This window comes from Centroberyx affinis, unplaced genomic scaffold, assembly GCF_046629955.1.
Source record: "Centroberyx affinis isolate AG114_WGS23_722 - 3 ecotype Tasmania unplaced genomic scaffold, CSIRO-AGI_Caff_v1 ptg001408l_1, whole genome shotgun sequence".
NCBI lineage: Eukaryota > Metazoa > Chordata > Actinopteri > Beryciformes > Berycidae > Centroberyx > Centroberyx affinis.
Window position 1 is genome coordinate 119,237 of NW_027279888.1, and position 22,713 is coordinate 141,949.

General features: G+C 42.0%; 1 protein-coding gene across 5 annotated transcripts in view; it reads right to left on the minus strand.

Moving 5' to 3' along the window:
• The window catches only part of kcnab2a (potassium voltage-gated channel subfamily A regulatory beta subunit 2a), a 90,635-nt gene that overhangs the window by 28,715 nt on the left and 39,207 nt on the right, over positions 1 to 22,713 (minus strand). For 2 of the 5 annotated variants that reach the window (XM_071526389.1, XM_071526387.1), the window contains exon 1: positions 2,357 to 2,568. The exons of 1 other annotated variant lie outside the window; for it this stretch is intronic. In XM_071526389.1, coding sequence (XP_071382490.1) covers positions 2,357 to 2,568 — 212 coding nt within the window. Of the gene's footprint in view, positions 1 to 2,356; positions 2,569 to 18,442; positions 18,808 to 21,043; positions 21,068 to 22,713 lie in introns of those variants that run through there. 2 more of the 5 variants (XM_071526386.1, XM_071526385.1) reach the window with 2 other exon arrangements.

Consider the following 22,713-nt stretch of genomic DNA (forward strand, 5'->3'; position numbering starts at 1 on the left):
GATATATATCTTAGGAGGGTGTCTCCATTTATTTAACTCGACTCAACAACACAGGCAAGTGGCAACAGTCTGATTCTTGTGCTTCGGTTATCTCACTAAATCATGTTTAACCAGGACTCAATTTGATGGATGAAATGTATGTAAAATGGAAACTGTTAGACCTATAATACTGCTATACCAGCTGCTATAACAAAACAAAAAACTATCGTATGGCCGATCGGTATCAGCAGATATGGCTCATAGATGATCGGCGGCAAAAAACGTTATCGGGGCATCCCTAGTAGCAACATCTTGTGCCAAGAAGACAATACTCCATGTTTACTACAGATAAATACTTAGCTACTCCCAAGATTTTTCCAATATTACTAAATATATTCGAAGAACAGAAAACATTTGATTGCTGGTTAGAGGCTGAATGGTAATCTTACCAGATTTGTTTACATTGCAACGGTTGCAGTTCTGCTACAGTATAGCCATGGATGCTAGCTGCAGACGTTTCTATGGTTGCAGTCCTGCTGGCAGATGTTTATAAAGTACGTTAGCTTATAATAATATAATTTTAAATCAATATTTGTGTCAAATGATCGTCTTTGGCAAGTAACCCTGTAATAGCTGGTCATTATTGTAAATAAGCACCTGTCAAAACTGTGACATTTGTGTCGCAAGTGGATATAAGTGGATATTTTGCAATAATGAAAGGTTGCTGTACATTATCCCTTCATGTATTTCATGTAAATTGTAAAGTAACGCGTACTCATATACACACATATTTTCCAACCCCTCTTGTATTTTTTTGTCCTCCACCACCATTAAATTTGCCATTTGCTCGACTTCTCTCAGCACTTAAATATGTTTAGAGACATTTCATTTTGTAAATCATTCTTCTCTTGCTTTTACAGCCTGTGTGTAAAAAAAAGCTGGAATGATTTGAATAATTCACTACACACAAATAGAAACATTTGCATCTTGTTATAAATGCTTTTACCAAGTAAATCTGTGCCTACATGTTAAATATGGGTGTTTTTGAGGGGAACAGTAGATAGAACAAGGCCATTAGTCTTTGTCTCTTTGGGTGTGCGCAGTCAAAAACAGGCTACGCCATTTTCCTCTAATGAAATACAAGCCTTTCATCCACTATGCCAGCATGAAAGCAACAGAATTGTAAAAACTAAAATCTAGCAGTAATCAGGTGATAGAAGGATTGGGGTAAAAATTTAACGCAGTACAATATTACGGCACAATATTGTGGGCAAAAGTTATCATTATGCAAAGTGTCAATATTTGTATTTTCAAAGCATGTCAAAAATGTAAAAAAAAAAAAAAACACTAAATGAGGTGTTATCAAGTAATTTTCTTGAAAATGAAAAAATGGTCATTACTGATTGACAGTTTGTGCAGCCATTCATTTTATGTAGTATTTGATTTATTGATTTGAAATAACTGATTTCCATATTCAATTGCCAACTGAGGACTGTAATGTTAGTAATTGTTAAAAGCCCACACTGTACACTGTAATTAAAAACTAAGGGATTATCAATGTAGAGTACACAAAGACAAACAAAGATCTCTCATTAGAATAAATTTGGTCTAAAAGTACACAAGTATCCTGGTCCTTATAAAGACGAATCTGGGGAAATACTAACCAGTAATGGGGGGATTGGGTTTCACCTGATTGAATCGCCCCTTTTTCAGTTGAACAAATGTGGCTTGCTTGTTAACAGTGCTTGTTTGTGTCACTCCCCAACAATAGAATAGACAACAACTGCCACTAACTGAATTCAAATTACTTACCGACCAATTAGTCATACCACTCAAGCACAAACAAGACCGGATGAAATGATGAGTCAAACCTTTCCTTGTGAGACCCTTTCTGTCTTAGTTCAGGCTTGCTGGGCTAAATAAAATGTTTGGGGTTTTACTAATTATCGAAGCACTTCTGTTAACTCTGTGGATGTAGTCAATCCTAAACAGGTGGGTTTTGGCATTTTTGTCAGAAGGGTGTAAGGAAGATAAACTTGTGTACAATAGCAAAGTGGAAAAGTGGGCAGTCCTCTCTGTGATGCATTACACCCAGAGCCAAAATATTTGATGGTCATTATTCACAACACACTGCAGCAGGAGGGGGGCTGCTCTAAAATCCTGCAGTTTAAGAGCCCTTTAGAGATTTAGTACAGACCTAAATCTTTTCAGGGAAAACTTACAGTAGCTGGTTAACAGTTTAGACAACAGATTATTGAAGATCTGTAACAACAGAAAAAGTGCTTCATCTCTCACTGTACCTGTACTCCCTCAATCTCAGACTCACCTCTACAGCCTGTGAGATGCAGTATTGCACAGTTTATTGAGTATGCCCTACCTATACTTCATGCCGGTCTTCATGCTTTGCTCGCTGGAAGAAGGCACACTCTGAACAGAGAGTTGTCCCAGACTGCGAGCCACCATTGCCACCGCTCTGAACTTGCTGCGGGTGCCTGTGTTGGGGCTGTTGGCATTCTGTCGGTTTAGTCGGTCCTCCGTGTTGCGGCTCACCCCCCCGCGATGGTCCGTGCACACTAATGACACCTGCATCCTGGCTGTTGGCCCGCCGACCCAGTTGCAGATATTCTAATTAAAACTCTCTTCCGGCTAAATCAGGTAAGGCAGACTCCCAGAAGTGGAAAAACTGAAGCCTGAGGATCCTCTGGAGAGCGTGAGGCAGTCCAGTCTGTAGGACGCTACTACCTTGAGTCGAGCCTCACACTCTGTGCTTTAGTCAGAAATCACTGCCCAGCCACTGAAAGTGACTGTTCTGCTCACGATGACCAGGGAGAAAAAAGGTGCGGAAGGGGGGAGCAGATCAGATCGTTTGCAAACAATGAAAAACAGCTGATCGGGTGAAAGCAGAGTCCAAGGAAGTCAAAAGGAGTCCAAGTCCAACTGCAACATTAGAGCATCTCTTCAGTTGGTGTGAATCCCTCAGAAACCAATGAGCAACCACTGCAGACTTTGGGTAGATAAAAACACAGCTCCAGCACAAACACAATCATAAAAAAACAAAATCTCCCAAAAAAACACAGAGTCTAATAAGAGGAGAGGCTCTATGAATTTCCTCTCGCAGGTTTTTCCTTGTTTCATCAGTGTGTCCCGCTCTCGCTTTCTCAATTAATCAGAGGCTCATCAGAGGCTGACAGGCAGATTTAGAGTCTTGCAATTTCCTCTTAAGCTGAGCTCAGCGCTAGAGATAACACCTCTTGCTGCCAAGATTTAAGAGTGGAGACGCATAGATCCACACAAAGAGATGGAGAGAATAGAGCACGACACACAATTCCAGGAGGTTTTCATCTCCCCCACTAAGTCCGTCTTGGCAGTTGTGCTGGCTGCTGAATATTCTGCTGAATGCTATGTCAGGCAAGGGGCAACCTCATATCCACTTCCCAGCCCTCAACCGTTGCCTGGATTAAACTTACATCTGTATGCCTTGTGCTCAGCATAAAGAGGCACGGTGCGCGCAGGCAAGAGATGGGAGGAGAGAGAGAGAGAGGGAGGGAATGTGGTGGGAGGGATATGAAGAGAAGCTGTGAGGAGGAATATTGAGAGAGCTACAGCAGCGCGGGAGAGCAAGCCAGTGAAATCAGTTGCGTTTACAGCTGCTACCATAAGAAAGGCTAGAGCAGTGTGTACTTCTTTGCCTGTCTGTTGTCCTCCAGTGTGGTTTAACATAGTTTATTCTGTCAGAAGGGGGGAAGACTCAACAGTCAGGACTTTGCAATAGCCTATGCCCCAAGAAAAGGGGGCTCTCACGTGGGTCTGTTCAACTGCCCATGAAATATTCATTATGTAACTTTATCTGTGCCAATATATGTCAAAGGCAGGGGTGTCACAGGCATCTTACAGCTGAGGTGCTGTATTGTTGCCTGTATTGCTTCACCCCTTGTCCCCAAACTGAAATATGTAAACAGTCATTAACAGAAAATATTTAATCTGGCATATTCATTTGGCTGAACAATTCCATCTATTCAAGAAGAAAGTATCTCACTGGTGGGATAAAGTGGCCAACAGCGTACGCAGAGGTAATAGTGAAAATATGATAATAGATGGAGGCTGAAAGTAAATACCATAGTAATTGGAGTCAACGCAACGCTGGCTGCAGATTGAAGAGACAGTAGAGCAAACACGCTCCCAGTAATACAATACTGAAGCTTATCTGAGTGGACCAGCTAGTGTGCCAAGGAGATAATTAAAAGAGATGCTGTCAGGGGCAGACATGTAGTATGGCAGTGGAAGAAGCAACCTCCATCAAAGGAATCCAGCAAACAGGCTGTTGCTAACTGACAGCCCTATTCTTGGAAGTATGACCTTTTGCTCTCCAGGACTTAAATAGAAACTGGGAGAAAGAGGTGATTTAATGCAACTAAAATCTAAATTGAATTTCACACTGTTTGAAGAAGCACTTTTAGCTGTATATGTGTGCGTGTGTATGAGAGAGTATATGACTCCATCAGGACCTTTTAAATGTCCGTTCTCCTTACAAAAAAGGAGGCTGAGGGGGGAGGAGGGGTGCCCTAATACCAACATACCCATCATATTGCATGTATATATGCATATCAAGCAGCAGTAGAAGCATCATATAGGCAAGGCCGTTGGGTCCTTGTCACCTTGTGTCACATTCAGTGTGACAGGGTCGCAGGGTTATGTCCTGCTGTTTGGGTCAGGGTGAGGACGAACTGACTGGGGCTGACGCCATTCTCTCCACCGTTGTTTTCTTTCCCCTCAGATTGACAAAGCAGTTGAGCATGAGAGCAGGAGTCTGACCTGGCGTCCCCTCACCCAGTGTGGCGTCTGTACGCACATACACTCGCCACCACTGCTGTGGAAACGTGACGCCACGAGCCGCTCCGCTCCAGGGCCCCCAGGAGTCGTGACATGGGGAAGGTACTGAGAAGAGGGAGAGGCCAGGGACAGGAGCTCAGGCTGCACAGATAGAGTGTCAGTCTTGAAATCCACACCAGCCCACTCACCAAGCTGAACCAAAACCCCCGCAGCCCTAGCTAGGATTTGGGAACATGCCTCCAACATCCAGCTTCAAGCATCCAGAGGAATATAGTATTAGGCGAAAATGAAAAATAGGGTTAATTGTATTTCTATACAAAGTTGTAACCTCCATCCTTTACTGTTAGGGCTTTTACCCTGCCATGGCTTTTCATGGCTACTGAAGCCGGGTGATGACTGATTTCCTGTCATTATTACACCAAATAAGCCCTTTGTTGACCTTTGATTTATCCGAAGTCCGAATATCTACACATTTATTAACTGGTGTGCAATGCAAGCTAATCAATACTAGCATGCGTCATCTGACAGACTAGTGATCCATCACCTAAATGGATCAATAGATCAACCATTTTTTATGTGTTGCCCCTGCTGACATTTTGTCAAACTGATTGACTCCCACTAGATGCAAACAACATTATAATAGCTTATATTCTGTATACATAATCTTCATTCACTTTAATGTTCCAAAGACATCATATGCACCTTATTTTTTATAATTATTAATACAGAAATCTGTGGACTATGTCAAACTACTGCAGCATATGCCTAAAAAGTAAGCATCAAATGTGTCACTGCACAATCCTATAAACCATGCCCGTCACACTAATCATGCTTTAATAATCCAGAACAGGCACATCTGCCAACCTTCTTCAGATTGACAGCACGCTTCTCATCCTATTAGACTATATCTGGAATAAAGAAAAAGAACAAAAGACCAGATAAACAGAAGAGACAATCATTGAAGATGACTGATGCCTTATCATTGCTGTGATGCCCTGTGTCACAATATTAGCCAGCGTTGCAGTGAAAGGCATTTTGATGGTCTATGCCTACTGCTGTGATGTGAGAAGCTGCTTAGTGAAACCTTTTATATCTTGTTCTTTACAAACCCACAGTCCTATTCAAAGTTTGCCCTCTCATCAACATGGAATACACATACGTGGCTTTGTTGGGTCACCCAATAGTCATAGTTGACTGCTGCAGTGCAGTGATGACATGGCTCAAGGGGAGGTCTTCCCTCCGTGTGATACTCATGCCCCATACACCACCTTTCTGCTGATTTAATTACTTAAGTTTTCACTAGCATGGCGCATCAAATTGCATTGCAGTGGACACATTGCCTCCTGGCCTGCCAGTGAACCCAGAGTCAGCATGGACAAATGCTGCGATACATAACCATTTATCAACTCATTCAGACTTTTCATGCACACAGCATCAGGGCTTCTTTTCTCAACACAAATACCATCCCGTGCTATGAGCTGTTTTGTGTTCATTCATCAGAGTCTGCTGAAGCAAATTTGCAATGAAGCTCTATTCATCGTTAGTCGCAGGATAAATCAGCCATACGGCATGCAAAGCTAAAAATAGCCAGCATACAACTAGTTGAGGCACTTTGTTTCACTGCAGGGCATATTTGAGAAACTTTCATCTTCTCATAATGCCTCTAAGTGCCACTGTTAAATTACTGATTAATGACACTGCATTCAGGGGGCTCACAGTAGGGTGATTACATTATATGCTCAAACCAGTGCATGACTTTTTTCTTAAGATAAAAAGGCATTTTTGTATCGAGGCAGAAGGAAACAATGGAACAATATATATTTGAAAAACCCAATCCCATCGGTGTCCATTGTTACTAGTGGATTCAATGACTGGTGTTAGTTAGCTATACTGAACAAATCTCAGTGTAAAGAAAAGAAATTCATCTCCTCCCACTCCACATATTATCACAATGTCCTCCCTTATGTTGTGGCCTCTGCCTCCTTACTTTGATTAAGTGCCTGATTTGTGGTTATCAAAAAATCTACTGGGCTGCTAAAATCCCTCTCGGACACTCAATCACTATGAGTGAGTGCAGAGCGCTGATAGGGCCCCGCACTTCACTCAACGTGCGGGGGAGGAAGAGGAGAGAAAAGCTGGAGAGGGACTGGAGATATACAGTGGTACACGTGTATTTCTCTGATCACGACTACAGCTGAGTAAAACCCACTACTACCACCAACAGGATCAGCAGCACAGGCTCCATGTTTTTTTTTTTTTAAGGCTGTGCAGACAGAGAAGGAACGCAAAGGACTTAGGGCAAAAATTCTGATTCAAAAATTCTGATTCAAATTCAACAATTCAATTCAATTCAAGGTGCTTTATTGGCATGACAGTTCACAAACAAACAATATTGCCAAAGCATGTAACAAGAGATTAATCATCAATTAAATTATTAAATAACAAAAAAAATAATAATTAAGTAACAGAAAAATATGTATTATTGTGTGTGTGTGTGTGTGTGTGTGTGTGCGTGTGTTGCTGTGCCTCCACTGTGTACTGACTGTCATTGTTTCTGTGTTTATGTCACTTGTGTTTCTGAGGAAACATAAACCAGCAAAATATAACCTTATCCGATTAAAAAAAAACAGAACCTTTCACATACATTCACATATTATTCTTCACATTTCTCATTCAGCTGTGTGTCCCTCTTCCCTTAAAGTGTGACAGCAATCTACAAATTTAGCAGCTAATGCTGCACACTTTTCTCCCCACACAGGTAAGGCAGTTTGAGAGGATCAGACAGATGGTTGAACTCTGGGTAAATTCTGCCTAACCTCTCAAAATAAGTCTGTCTCACATGATTGTATCTGTCACAGTGTAACAGGAAGTGACTTTCTGTCTCTGTCTCTCCCTGACAACAGAATAAACACAACCTGCTCTCCCTGGGTTGCCAGGTCTGCCTGGCAACAACATGCCTCTCAACATCTAGCCTAACAGCTGTAAAAACAAGCTGACCTACACATTGGAATTGTTGTGCATAAATGTATCCCACTTACTGACAGTACCATACCCCTTATTGACAATACTAGATAAGATTGCTGCAGGACACGCACACGCACGCACACACGCACACGCACGCACACACACACACACAAACTATTGTTTTTGCTCTGTTCACCCTCAGTCTTGGCCTACAAGGAGCTTTGCCAATCAATGATGCTATACCATAATGAAGCCTCTGTGGAGTCCCTGCTGGTAGTCCAGGAGTTAGAGCTGAGACTGAGAACTGACCTCAAGCAAACCCTACAGCACCTATCTATGAGCAGAGTGGCAGAGAGGGGAAGTCAGCTACACTAATCTACAGAGAATTACAAACTACTCTGACCACAGAGGTACTGTGGGCTACCGTCATGAGCAATGATCACACAATCTCGGCAGCATCAGCTCTAAAAATAGGCATTAGTGTTCTGCATCAATTCAGTCAGCACAGTGAGCCCAGACAAAATACAATAAGCGCCCTTAGCTATTGAATGGGGAAAAAAGGAGTCCCAATTTTGAAATTTGCTACTGCAGTCAGTGTCTCGTGTGGTGCCTCGCTAATTCCCTCTCAGGGGCACTTTGTGTACCTCCATCGAGCTGGGACTGGCACAAGAGCTGGCAGCCAGTGTTGCTGCAGGGTGCTAGGCCTGATCTGTCCAAGCTAGTTTAGCAGGCACTGGCTTTCTACAGCTCACTGTGGGAACTACTGCCGAGATCCTCTGATAAGAATGATGCCTTTGAAGCCTGCAATCAAATAGGGGTATTAACATCTCAAAATAAAAAGCGCTCCACGCTGGGTAAATACAGCAATCTACACTCATAAATATAAAGCCAAAGACAGTTTTAGTGCTTCATCTCACGTTCTCTCTTCTCGGTTTCTCTCGTACCATCTCTCACTATAAACTTAAATAAGCTCATCCAGGGGCATCGGGCCAAGGCCATGTGATTTGCGGCACCCGGTGTTTGTTACTGCAGTGTGGACCAGAGCGTAGAGACACGGCAACAGACGTGACTTGTGTTACTGTTGGCCAGCTGTCCGGTGGAGATTTAAGTTCCACTGACTGAGGGTTTAATTGAACAGCATTAGTGGGGATTTGAGTGGCGGAGTGAAAAGGATAGCAGCCCTGAGATCGGTGTGTGTGCGTGTGTGTGTGTTGGTGGTGGGGGTGGCAGTGTGAAAGGGGTTGGCTTAAGAGAGTTAATGGAAAGCGATGTGAGGCCAGTCAGATTGACAGTGTTGCCTTATATGATCGACAGATGTTGTAATGCCTTTCTAGTAGCCTATTGCATCCTGGGGCTTGACAGCCTGCTGTGCAGAGTCCAAACAGTTCTAATGGCGGGCCATTTCATCACTGTAATAAGGCTGTAATTAACTGTGAGAACAAAATCTATTATTATCTTATTATTAATCAAGTCTTCTAATTATTTCGTATTTTTTTTAGTTCTGGCACGCAGACGCGTCAAATAACATCTCTAGTAATTGCTGTAAAATTAATTTGAACTGCAACATTAATGTGTTACAATAGATTTTATAGCGTCGGAATCAAACAGATACATATAAAGTGGAACATTAAATATTAGCCAAGCTACAGCTAAATACTAGATCAGTGAATCAAGGAATTTCTGAGGAAACAGGAGGGTGAGAGGCAGAGAGGTCACATCTGTGAGCAGTGAGCGCTGCAGTTCTTAATTCTCCAGTGAATATGACAGAGATTCCCTGCAGACGGCAGGGCTCAGGAGGAGCTGTCCCTTCAGCTGTCCCCTCCAACACATCTAACACAGCAAGAGGGCTGAGACGGTCCAAAACAGAGGGCAGGGAACCCCTGTTCTTATGTAACACGGTGTAATACCGATTGCCTATGGCTTTAGCTAAAAGGGCTCTATGATAAAATAAAATATATGTTACAGTAAACATAGGAAAATGGTAAATATACACATTTACCATAACATATGAGGATGTAGGCGTGTGTATGGTGGAACTGTACAAAACAGCAGTGATCTAACAACCATGCAGTGATTTCAGTGTCTGTCAAGGCTTGTGTAACAAGGTGTGTTCAACTGAACAGGACTGAGCTACACAGACCCAGGGAATACGCTCACTAATCTGAAGAGAGAGAGAATGGAGGGAGCGGAACAATCTGTCCTGTTCCACAGAATATCCCCACTCCTGCCTGTGTGCATATATCAAACCTAACAGCACCGCGTGAGGAAGACATTGCAGAGAAGTAGTTAGTCACAGCTGCGACTCTTAAGAGGCTCCACCATCATTGTGAGAGTTTAGTTAGGAGTTACGAGACAGTCAACACCTCCTCAACCATTATATTTCTGATCAACCAAGTCTGAATGCAATGGAATTGAAAGAAAGATTGAAAAAGGAATTCAAAGACAGTGAATGAGGCAAACATAGCTGGGAGGAGGAAAAAAAAGAAAACATAATATACATAACAATTGTATTTTTTTTTTTTTTATTCAGATTCTGCAAATCCTGATATCAATACTTGCTGTTTTACAGGAGAGCAGGTTTTGTTTGTTGCTCTTATGAAGACTCCACTCTAGCCATCATTTTTCTGCAGATGTGGGAAGTACAGAGAGTCCACTTGACCAAAGTACTTCTGTTCAATCCAATAGTCATTAAGCCAGTTCCAGTGCCAATCTCTAGGCAAATAATTGGGCATATTTCGTATCCAAAAAGAAAAAGAAAAAGACAAAGGCCAGCATGAACTCAAAAAGCACACAAACACACACACACCTCACTCAGGTGTTTTCCCAACAGCTTGTGGTTAAATCTGAGCCTGTTTACTACCGTGTATATGTTGTGTATACATCTACATGTGCATCTAATTTGCTTGATAAAGAGAAACCTAAACATTAAGGTTATGGTTAATGGGTTAACGCTTTACATGGAGAGGCGGGGTGGAGGGTATGCATCATTGGAGTGAGTGAAACTACATTGATTTTAAAATCACCAAAATGCTGTGGTAGCACAGTTTTGTTGTAAGAATCATTGCTGTACAAAATATCTAATTAATCTAGTGTACGAACACACACTGTGTTTCCCTTATGCAGGGCTCTTGGGACTCTGCGTGGCCTAAACAGTGTATACCGTTAATTCCCCTAAGCAGTGCACATTATAAAAAGCGATACACACATATGCACAAAAGAACACATATGCAGAGCCCGGCTCTTATAGATGTGTTCCTCCTGAGTCCCTAAAAGTTTTTTTTGCTTCAATTTGTCTCCTAATCCATGTCAACAACACGTATAATCATGCATCACAACACTAAAAACATATACTGTATAGAATAGTTTTTATCAATTCACTACAAAATTCACTCAGATACAGGATACTGTGGTGGATATTGATACTGTGTGAAGAATCGATTAGACTTGTAGTGTGGCCCGTATCAAAAGCAAATCCTTGACAATACCCAGCCATAGAGGGTAACAAGGAGAAATCTTTTAAAGAGAATGATCCATCCCTCTGCAATGTTTTGAACTTTAGTCGTTGATGGTGTTGACACAGAATAAAGTGATGAATAAAGGGGCTAAACCGGGGTTATGAAACAGCTGGCCCCCATTTAATTCTCAGATGTCTCTCCATCGCCTCGTTGGAAAGGAGGTGTGTGTGTGGGTGTGTGCGTGTGTACAGTATGTGTGTGTAATGTCACATGTACCTGTGGAACATACAGAAACTAGACCGCCTATCACGCGGCCAGCTAGGTGCTAGAGGAGCGATCTGCCTCTGCTATACAGTTACTGGTTGCAGTTAGTAAATCCCTGACCTCGACATTCAGTGGCACAGCCTCCTCCGGTGGCCCTGTCAAGGGTCACAGTCCTCACAAACATTGTGACACGACACCTTAAAATAACTAAAGAATAAAGGAACAGGCTGAGAAGAAACAGCAAGCAGAATGGAATAGACCATACTATATGCAAATGCTATGCCTTAATAGCAGAAACCAAGAGGGAGAGACAGCGAAGGAAAGAAAAAGAAAAGGCCGGAGGAGCAGAAGGAAAAGGTGTAACTTTAAGCTTGCACAAGAACCAGAGATGAGGACAGCAGCACAACTCTGTGCCCCTTTATTTTTTTGGTCAAGTTATGCAAGGCTTGTAGAGGTGGCTTCAGCCAGAGTGGATCCAGTTTATTCTCCCTATGTACAGGGCGTCTTAATAATATATAGGCAAAAACAGTAAAAATGGGAACCTTAAAAGGATCAAGTAGAGCAGAAAAGAAGGATATGTTGTCTAGTCCATCAAAGACGGGGTGCGACGAGAGAGGTGGGGAAAAGTGAGGAGACAGTGGCCCATGAAATTGACAGAGACAAAACAATCAAAGGAAATATGTCAAGTTAAATTAAAGGGTTAGGCAGTAATTTAAAAAAATTATAAATAAATAAAAAATCATTACTACTATTACTATTATTACTACTACTATTATTACTACTATTATCTGCATTTGTATCTTACATCATGCAACATAAATGATAGTGCTATGACAGTCGCATCAAACATCTGCCTCTCTGCTGCATATTAGAAAGATCGGTCAGCTGTTTCAAATAGGAAATTTCCCTCGGCATTAAATTTGCAAGAGTGACGCTAGGACATCCCAGAAATGTTATTAAAAGCTTTAGTGCACAGTCTTCGTTCAATAGGTTAGCCCAGCCTTGTGAATGAGAATAACGTTGGCTATTCCCTGGCCACATCTTCTTAGCACTTAACTGCATGTAAAGACTTACATTCATCATCTGTTCGGTTACTTAAGGACCTGTTGTTGTAATTTTTCAGCCTTAGAAAACAATGAAAAGTAAATTAGCGCAGGATTTCCGGCAAATGTTACATTCATGCAGCTTTTTGTGATGTTAATGTACCATGAGAAAAGGAAAGCTATGGACTTGACACTGAAGCCCAAAGAGAACTTTTAAGGAAACAAAACTTCATGTTTTATTCAATAATAAAGCTAGACAGTTTGGAAAATATGTACTGAGTGTTGTTGAGTAACAACTTTTATGGGATGCAAAGCGACAACAGCACAATTTTCCAGCCTGAGTGTCCAAAAGGCTGAGGAGAGCGGAGAGGACCCACTACCTCCTGTCACTACTCGGTATTCATACAGTAAAGAGCAATGCCCCTGCAGCCGCCGCCGCCACACACACACACACACACTTTAAGAAAATTCAGAAAATAAACACAAAATTATTGCATAAAGGCACAGATGTACGAGATAGAGAGAGAGAGAGAGAGAGAGAGAGAGAAAGAGAGAGATAGAGATAGAGGGAGAGATGTCAATGTAGGTGTAATTGAGCTTGATTGGTCACTCCTAATTTAAAAAAAAAAAAAAAGGAGTACTTGTCTACACTATGTTTCCAGCTAGCATTATGCAGTGTGCTGAAGGAAAGAACAAGTCTAAATGTGCTCCACCCATTTGAGATTTCCCAATCTGGAGAAGTTTCCATTCATAAAAGCTGCTAAAATGGAATGGGAGAACGCTGGCTTGGTGATTGGTCGATCTCCAAGCCAATGACACTGTCATTGGCCAATCCCAAGGACAGAACGGAATTGTTAGTCTTTCCAGCTTTCTTGGCTGTGACGAAAACAACTGACCTATGAATTTAGCTAAAAATACAATACAAATACAGTATATGACAGACAACATATTTAACAGACAATATATGTAATGCGAGCACCATGTTTCGAAATCAGTCCAAAGTTTATTTTTCAACTCCATCGCCCCAAGCCAATATTTAATGTAGGCGTGATGCCTCACTGACAGGCGCAAAGTCTCCGCCCCCTTTTTAACTAGCTAGCCTGTCAGATTTTGTGAATGTTTAGAAATGGAACAAGAGAGAGGCTGGGGCTGAGTCAAACTGACGGGGCACTGCTAGGGACGGAGGGGGGATGAGTCACTTAACATTCGTGATTACACATCTTCTGATGCATCTCTTTTCTTGATTTTACATTATTTTAACTGCTGAAATTGAATCAATAACAATATAGGCTATATCATTGGAAAGAGCTCCATTGGAAAAACCTTTTTATTATTATTTATTATTATTTTTCATTTGAGTTTATTTGCATTCTTATCAGATGAAAAAAAGCAATAACTAGACCTGTTCAAAGGCAACCCCCATGCATATTCCCATCTATTCTCACCTAAATCACATAGGATTTGTCAAGTTGCCGGGAACTCTAGTGTAGGGCTGCAACTAACGATTATTTTCATTGTCGATTAATCTGTCGATTATTTTCTCGATTAATCGATTAGTTGTTTGGTCTATAAAATGTCAGAAAATGGTGAAAAATGTCGATCAGTGTTTCCCAAAGCCCAAGATGACGTCCTCAAATGTCTTGTTTTGTCCACAACCCAAAGATATTCAGTTTACTGTCATAGAGGAGTAAAGAAACCAGAAAATATTCACATTTAAGAAGCTGGAATCAGAGAATTTTGACTTATTTTTCTTAAAAAATTACTCAAACCGATTAATCGATTAGCAAAATAGTTGGCGATTAATTTAATAGTTGACAACTAATCGATTAATCGATTAATCGTTGCAGCTCTACTCTAGTGATGTTCCAGACAAAATATCACAAGATTGAGATAAATTGCAGACATCAAAGCATAAACCACCAAGTACAAAGGCTAATATTTAAGATGTAGAAACATTCCAAATAAGCATTTACCAATACACAGGATTTGATACAACCCTTTGTGCCATAATCCAGGGTGAGCATCCATGCAGAAGCCCAATTCAGATCTCTAAAGAATGAGGCACTAACCATAGCGGACATCGGGCCACGCCGTCATAAACAGGAAACATTAAATAGCAATCCCAACAACCAAAACTAAATTGAACTGTGAGATCTCTGGCAATTCCCTCCCCTTGTGCCCACACTCCACTTCTGACTAGAAGATTGTGACAGGCTGTCAGACTGGGCCAGCCAGAGATCGCTCAAAGAGGAATTAGAGAGGTCACCACTGGAAACCAAATCTATAACATTCCAAATACCTAAACATCATCTCCCACTCGTGTGAGAAAAATAAAGCAGTTCTCATCAGTGTAGCACTGCTGCTGCTAGCTAGTGGGATAAAATAGTTGATGACTCTCTCTTTAAGTTGTATCCAGCTACAGGCACAGAGCCTCGTCTGTTGATGAAATTAGAGTAAATGATGGCCTCAGAGGAAAAACATCCTAGCATCACTGAAATTCAGAAATATTATTACTAATAGTTATGCGATGCCCATGCAGTTCTATAGCTTATGTGTGGTCTACACCAGGTCTATCAATCTATGTCTTGACCAAAAGTGTGCGCGTGTGTGTGTGTGTGTGTGTGTGTGTGTGTGTGTGTGTGTGTGTGCGAGTGTGCGAGTGAGTGAGAGGTAAAAGAAAGAGCAAGAGAGAGGAGCTCCAAATACAAACACAAACATTATGTCCGAATAGTGTTTTGAAACTGAAGCAAAGAACTTAAAAATAATGAAATGACATATACTTTAAATTCAAGTGTTGAAATGCCAGTTCCACCACACTGCCACCTCATGTCAGGCTGCACCCTTGGGAGGTTTTATTCAGAGCCTATCTATAATTTTTTTTTAATAACAGGCTAAACCCCATGGATACAGATAAGTAGCTACTGTGCCCTAAGTTGATCCGGATGTTCACCTAATTAGTCAAGAAATTACAAAATTACATGCTTACAACTAACACTGTTTTAAGAGTGTTAAGAGTGATGCATTCATGTGTTCAACCACTGCATTACTGAACAGAGTGCAGTGGAAAACATTTGGGATATGTGCTGCTATGCATCACCTTAGTCGGTAACGTGGAACGTTTGTACCATCTAGTGGTGATCAGCTGTTATTAACAGGACACTCAGTCTAGCCAATGTGCACAGAGAAAACTATACAACCTTTCAGGTATATTGCATTACAGCAAGGTGAAAAATAACTAGTTTCTGTTCAAAACATGCCAGATATGATGTGTACACATTTATAATTTTTCACTCAGGAAGGGTTTACATCAAGGCTATGATAATACATAGGTCTGCATGTATGAAGGACTGCATGTATGAAAGACTAAGTGGAGATCATTGCCATGTCCATTAGTGTTAAGTCATTACAGAAATCTATACTGCCCCAGTCAACCTCCATAGAGCCCTAAGGGGAGACACAAGACTTCCTGTCTGGCCTTGCCGAACTCAGGCTGGCTGCTTCGCCCGCTGCCTGCCTCTCTCAGTCTGAGGACATGGACACGAGAGAAAGTTTTCTGGTGTCCAAATGGGCCTGCTGAGTGGTGGTATTTTGTTACAAGGACGACATGATGGAAATAGGGTAATCCTTTTACTTAATTTGAATTGCAAAATATATACAACCTTAAGACCACACAATCAATATTGAATATTCCTAAACTGAAAGGTGGCTTAGCACCTATTCATTTACACTGGTGAGTATTTGTGAAAGATAAGAAACCATTCATGGTGTCTTACTAAAGTGCTGCAGATTAAGTTCATGAAAAGCCGACAAAAAGGAATCCCATGCTGCTCTAGCGGTGTAAACCAATAGCTGCTTTAATTCCTCCGAGTGCTCTACCCCCACGAGCTAGGCCTGTGTGGATATTTGCCAAAACAAAAACAAAACGTGTGTGCAAGTGTGCGTGTGCATCAGACAGAGAGAAAGAGTGAGAGAGAGTGAGGGAGAGAGGTAGAGATAGAGGGTGCTGCTTACATCCTTCTAAAAAGCAGCTATGCACACACAGAGAAGCAGACAAACACATGATAACCAAAGTCATTGAGGGTTCCCAGCTGATAGCTAGACTACAGCCAAAATTTACCCATGTCCATTGCAAATGGTGATTACGTTGCAAGGCATGGTTAAAGGCAGCTCAGTAGCAGTGCTGCCCCACCTTCCTGACCACAGACCTGAAATAATGATGAGTTTGAGTCAGAGGTTGCATGTACCTGCTGACCCAATTGCAACACTAATTACAGAATTGCGGGCGATCAGGATACAAGTACCAGCAGATCCTGCCGGGTTATCCTTCAATAGATGAGCTAATACTTCTGTGGAAAACCAATACCAGTGGTTAAATACAACACCACACACAAGTAGAATGAATCAAACTTAGATTCATTTTTAGATTCACAACAGAAAAAAATGAGAAGGTTCAGAAAAAGAAAAAGAAAAAAAAAGCCTTAATGTTCATGACAGTAATAATTCTGATAGCTACTGTAGGAAGGTCTCTGAGGTTAGGGAGTGAAGAACCTCACATGCTCCTTGCAACATGAAACTCCCTTTCTACACGCACGTTCACAAAGCTGTAGCTAAGCCCGTCACAGGCCACTGGCTGAGTTTTACAGTACAGGGAGGCAACTGTGGGCAAGGTAACTTGCCAGTGTTGGTGACATACAACACTGCCTGTAGAAGACAGTAGAACTTCGTCACCCCTAGCCCAGGTAACAGCAGCCACCCATACCTGCGTTCAAGTCACTGGGCTCAGTCAAAAACAACAGCAGCCAAGCCTGTGTGTGATGAAAGCTATCCAAGTCTATGGCAATAACAACATCAGCTTAACAGGCCTTATTAGCGAACACAACAGCCGCTTAGCCTGCTGCATAGGCTCAGTCCTTCCAATAGCAACAGTCCATTAAGAAGCCTTTTCTACTTTCCTCTTCATTGTGGTGACAGCACAGCTAGTAAGCTACTATTACTACACTATGCATCAGTGAGGAGGCTGAAAAGCTTCCAGAAATATGTTCCAGTCTGTTGAATTTTAGAATACATCAATGGCCCACTCTTGCATTCAACACAACAAGAGCGAAGACACTTCTGCCCAACAAAGCCAAACAGCAGTAACTGCATGAGTGGTGAAAATGAGAAAAATATTTAAAATTTAATCTCTTGTCTTGCCTGGCTGGTAACAAAGTGCATAGCACATCATTTGGAAAACACTTCTGAGTATCATCTTTGGTGATATGAAATTTAAACCCTGGTCATGACCTTTGACCTTCGAACATACACACAAAGTAGTTACTTCTGTTTGCCTTTATATGGTAGAGTTCTCTACACATTAAATGGGAAAGGGAGAATATCTATGTCTGATCAAGGGGAAAAGGAGGAGAAAGTTTGAGTGAGATTTTAAGGGGCCAGGTAAATCCTTATGGAGCAGTCTGTCCTTCCCATCTAGTTGGGCAAATATGCCGCCGACCTAGATGATTAAAATAAAACCTGAGCCACTACCTTTGGATGAGAGCAGTCTGACCAGAGGACATAGCAAGACTCTACTGATATTAACAAAGAGACAGATGTACATGTTCCTAATACTCATCTGTTTCGGAGAGGCAACATTTATCTAAATAAAATCAACAGCAAGGTGAGAAACAGACTTTTTGATGGACCGACGAAGTCATTCTTATGAAAAACACCTATAAACCCAAAGTATAAAGCAACCTCGTACTGAAGCCTTCCACCTGCAGACCCGCACACCCGTTCAGTAGATCCAACAGTGTCTAACCTTCCTAGACCACAACGCCACTCTCACCTGGTTTCTCTCCCGGCTCAGCCCCACCAGTGTATGGGTCTCCACGGTGTCTGAGCTTCTGTCAAGCTCTGCCCCTCTCTTACCTGTACTTCATGCCTGTCTGATAGGACACACACTCCTCCAGGGCCAGGCCATTCATCTTCAGGAAGTCTTCCATGTTCTTGATCTGAGCGGCGATTCTCTGCTCGCGGAGCCTCTGCAGCTCCGCCTGGTCGGTGGGCCGAGGCTGATTCAGCCCCTGGTCCGAGTGGTAGCGGTTGATCCCGCTCCGGATGCTCTCGCTGTATGACATAGACAGCATCTTGCCACTGCCGCTGCTACTGCTCTTCCGAACACTGCTGCCCGGCACTGCCGGTTTGGGGATCTGCAGGTTGTCAGGAGGACAGTAACTGGACTTGCGCCTGCCGGGAACCCCCCGGGGGCCACCGGCGTACCCTCCCGCAAACATACCCCCCCCTCCTCCTCCGCCTCCTGATGCTGATTCTGCAGCGACCCGTGCAGTGCAGAGCCAGAAAAAGTGGGGCCACGGCTGGAGTGAGGAGCCGGCGGGGCACAGCCACCTCCTTAAATAGCACCTGCTCCCATAAAAAAGAGCTCTCCTGTGCGGGGCAGCACACAGCCATGCATCCTGTAATCAGAGTCGCCCAACACAGCCTAGCACCACCCTCCCCTGACAGGCACACAATGGCAGGGTTACACTGATAGGGAGCATTCAGGTGACTAGCTGGTGATTAAGGAGCAGGACCAAAGAGAAGGCGCATGCTATCTGCAGACAGAGAGGAGGCATTCAAACATGCACCAAGCAACAAGGACACCATTCCTGGTCTCATTTCTGATTCGGGCTGGATGGAGAGGGAGAGCCAAGAAACAAACTTTCTGAGAACAAGCCAGGACCTAATTTGTTTGAATCCCACTTAAGTCTCAGTGAACTTAAAAAACATAGATAGACAAGTGCTAAAGGACTCACCAAACAGAGTCTCACATAAAACACACTTGACGTGGATCTTTTATAAGAGGTCAGGCTTTAGTTTATGTTCGGGAGTTTAGGGACCCTACAGTGGTCATGTTAACCATTTTCCAAAAAACATCTGCATTTCCTCACTTTCACCACCAGGTCCACTTCCCTCTTGTTTAACGCCTAATTTTGTCAAAATGGAAGTAAGTGATGGATAATACATGTGCAGCAGAGGATGTTGTACTCAATTTTGCCAATAGAGGGCAGTGAAAGGGCACTGAGTCAGTAAGTAATGGTAGTACCATTACTTACTACCACAAAATGCTCAATGCACTAGTGAGCACTGTAAAACAAAACCTCTTTCCTGCAGAAGGAAATGTAGAAAATGTACATAAGTGAAAAGCAGATATAGGAGCACTACTGGTGGGGTTTTTTTTAGTATAAGATGGTGCTCTTTGGTCTATAGGCAAAGATCTCTGATAAAAAACTTGAAGAAAAAACCAAGGCAACTCCTCTTCGAAGTATCAAAAGACAAAATACTTTATATTTACTCTACTTTAAATTACTTTAGTAAAGTACTTTAGTAAAGTATTTAGTCTTGATACTTCAAAGAGGAGTTGCCTTGTTTTTTTCTTCAAGTAGAACATTTACATTTTGTTTATCAATACAATTAATATCCATTAGGCTGAGATACAGCACTTAATGTTAATTTAAAAATATTTACCCCTGAATATCATCAGTTGGTCTATAAAATAGGTTGCCAGGTTTTTTCCCACAGAAAAGTTCAGTCTATCCCCTTTGCTGTGCATAAAAAAGGTACATGGATGGTTGTGGCTATTCATAAAACCTTCTGTCCAAGAAAAGGAAACACATGAAAAATGACATACCAGGATCATCTCAAATCTCAGCTATATCATAACACAGAATATCCAATAACCAAGACTAGATGTGCCGTTTTTGCCTGTTTGATTTGGATCAAATTGAAATCACAGATTTAGCCATTCAGTAAATACATTGTAATAATGATAATACAAAATAAAAACTTGATTCAATTATAGAGACTACTATTTAGACCAACCGTTGTTGGGTCACCTTGTCAATACACTGTCCCTTAATTGCCACCACCTGTGACTAAAGAAAAGAAACACTTCCCTGGCGATATAAAATACACTGTAAGGTCTAAGCTGTATTGATCCTTTAAAATCTATTGACTGATACAACGCTTGAACAGCATTTCTCCTTGCCTCTCTCCATGCCAGCTCGAGAGCTACAGTACCATAACACCGACATCAAAACTCAAGCTTATTTAAATTGTCACAAAACCAACATTAAATCTCACAAACCTTGTATTTATTAAAATGTAAAGAATATATATAATTCCAAGAGTAGTTCTAACATGGGGTGAGAATTAGTCCAAAGTCTAGACCCCGTCACGACACAGGACTTGGGTCTCTCTCGCAAAATCTCTATTCATCCCGGTTCTCGTCGAAGTTTTCCCCAACCGCTGGTTTCCCCCCGTAAAGACAGAGAGAAAGAAAGGGAGATTCCAGGCTAGGCAGCATGCACCCGCTGCATACTACATACTGTACACACACCCACACATACTCATCACTCTGCTAACTCCTCACACACAAAACATACACACACACACACACACACACACACACACACACACACATACACATACTCCGTGATGCGGTCATGGACGCAAGTCTTGCCTCAAACTCACCCGATTTCTTGGGGGTCGGCTCATGAGCGAGGTTGTGGGGTGCCAGTCTGCTCTTATAAACACACACTGCAGCCAGCGAAGAAACGGGCCCACCCAAACTGGGAGTGTCTTACTAGGAAACGTCTAAACCAATTAGTGAATGAGAGAGTGCATCCCATCCCTCCCCTCACCACTTGGACCATGCTGTATCACCACAACCACCACCTCTCACCCTCCCCTCCCTGTTAGATCTCATGGAAGAAATCCATTTATGTCGTTTAGTGGCCTGTCTTGTTTCTGCTAACCGCAGCAAATAATATCAGGCCTGAATTATTCACCAAAGCTTTTGCACTAAAAGCCTCTGATTGTTGTTCCACAGGAAAGAATACTAAGAGCCCGACAATAATGAGGGCCTGAGTGTTGTGCGCACATGAAGCACGGGCACACACACAGTCTCAGGCCATCACACACGCACACGTATAGACAAAGACAGAAAAGGACGGACCACTAAGCACGTTCAAGTCTGCTCTAACCAAGCCACAGCAATACTTTACCATCCCAGGCTGAAAACCACAGCAGCACCAGTTAAGCACATTGGTTCTCTTACGGCATCTCTCAGCATTCTGTTCAGGTCAAGGTCAGAATCAGAAGTGTCCCACATGATCTCAACTCCGGCTCTGAACCCACAGCTGTCGAGCACCTGTAGTGATAAGCTGGTGTAGCTGCTATAATATAACCACTGCTAAATGTCAAATCTTTGACATGACACACAATATATAATATAATGTGAAGTTTGATGTCTCCATGGAACCAAAACATGACAATAGGTGATACTGACAGTAGATGAATAAGCCCTCCTACAAAGTCCAAATAAGAAAATGAATCTTTGACCTAGGTGTTGTATGAAATAAATTATGAGTTATATTAAATGAAATGATTAATGATGCACTAACGTCTTTCTATCGATCTGAATTACTATAACAGTTTGGTACGCTATAAATTTAAGGTCAGCAGCATTGCCCATATCAATGTAAAATTAAAGACAAAGCATATTTTACTGATTTTGCTTTTAAACTTCTTCGTTTGATTGTAATTACTATGAATAATTGAAAACAACAACAATAAGAAAACAACATGCTATAAATAGTTAGAACTAGAGTGAGAGCATATGCATGCAAATAACAGAAAATGTATCAACAGGGCCCTGGGCTTCTTCTTCTTTGAAGGATAAGCAAAACAAGTACTGGCCTTGTTTGTTGTACAGCAAAGCATTACATTTACTGTTAGATACTTGAAATTTGACTTTCATTTCACCAGCAACTCTGACCAACATTGATGGCCACTCCATGTTTCCATAGTCACAAATTTCAGAAAAACTTGGCAGTCACTACTGTTCATGTCATTTATATCAAACAAAAAGCCAATGAGATCAAAAGATCAGCATCGGCTAAACTGAGTAGGATGAGCCATAAGCTCAAGGCTAAACTGTATACACCTGTGATACGTTAAAAGAAGTGCTTACTTTAAGAGCCTTTATCTACAATATATATTTTTCCACAGTCGATGAGAGAGTGAAATAACTGCATGAGAGACAATATAGGGGTCAAAGGTTAAGGACCTCCATCATTAGGAAAGCACTCACTCCCCTGAAAACTGTAAAACGGTTTAACGATAGCAAGAGCCGGAAATAC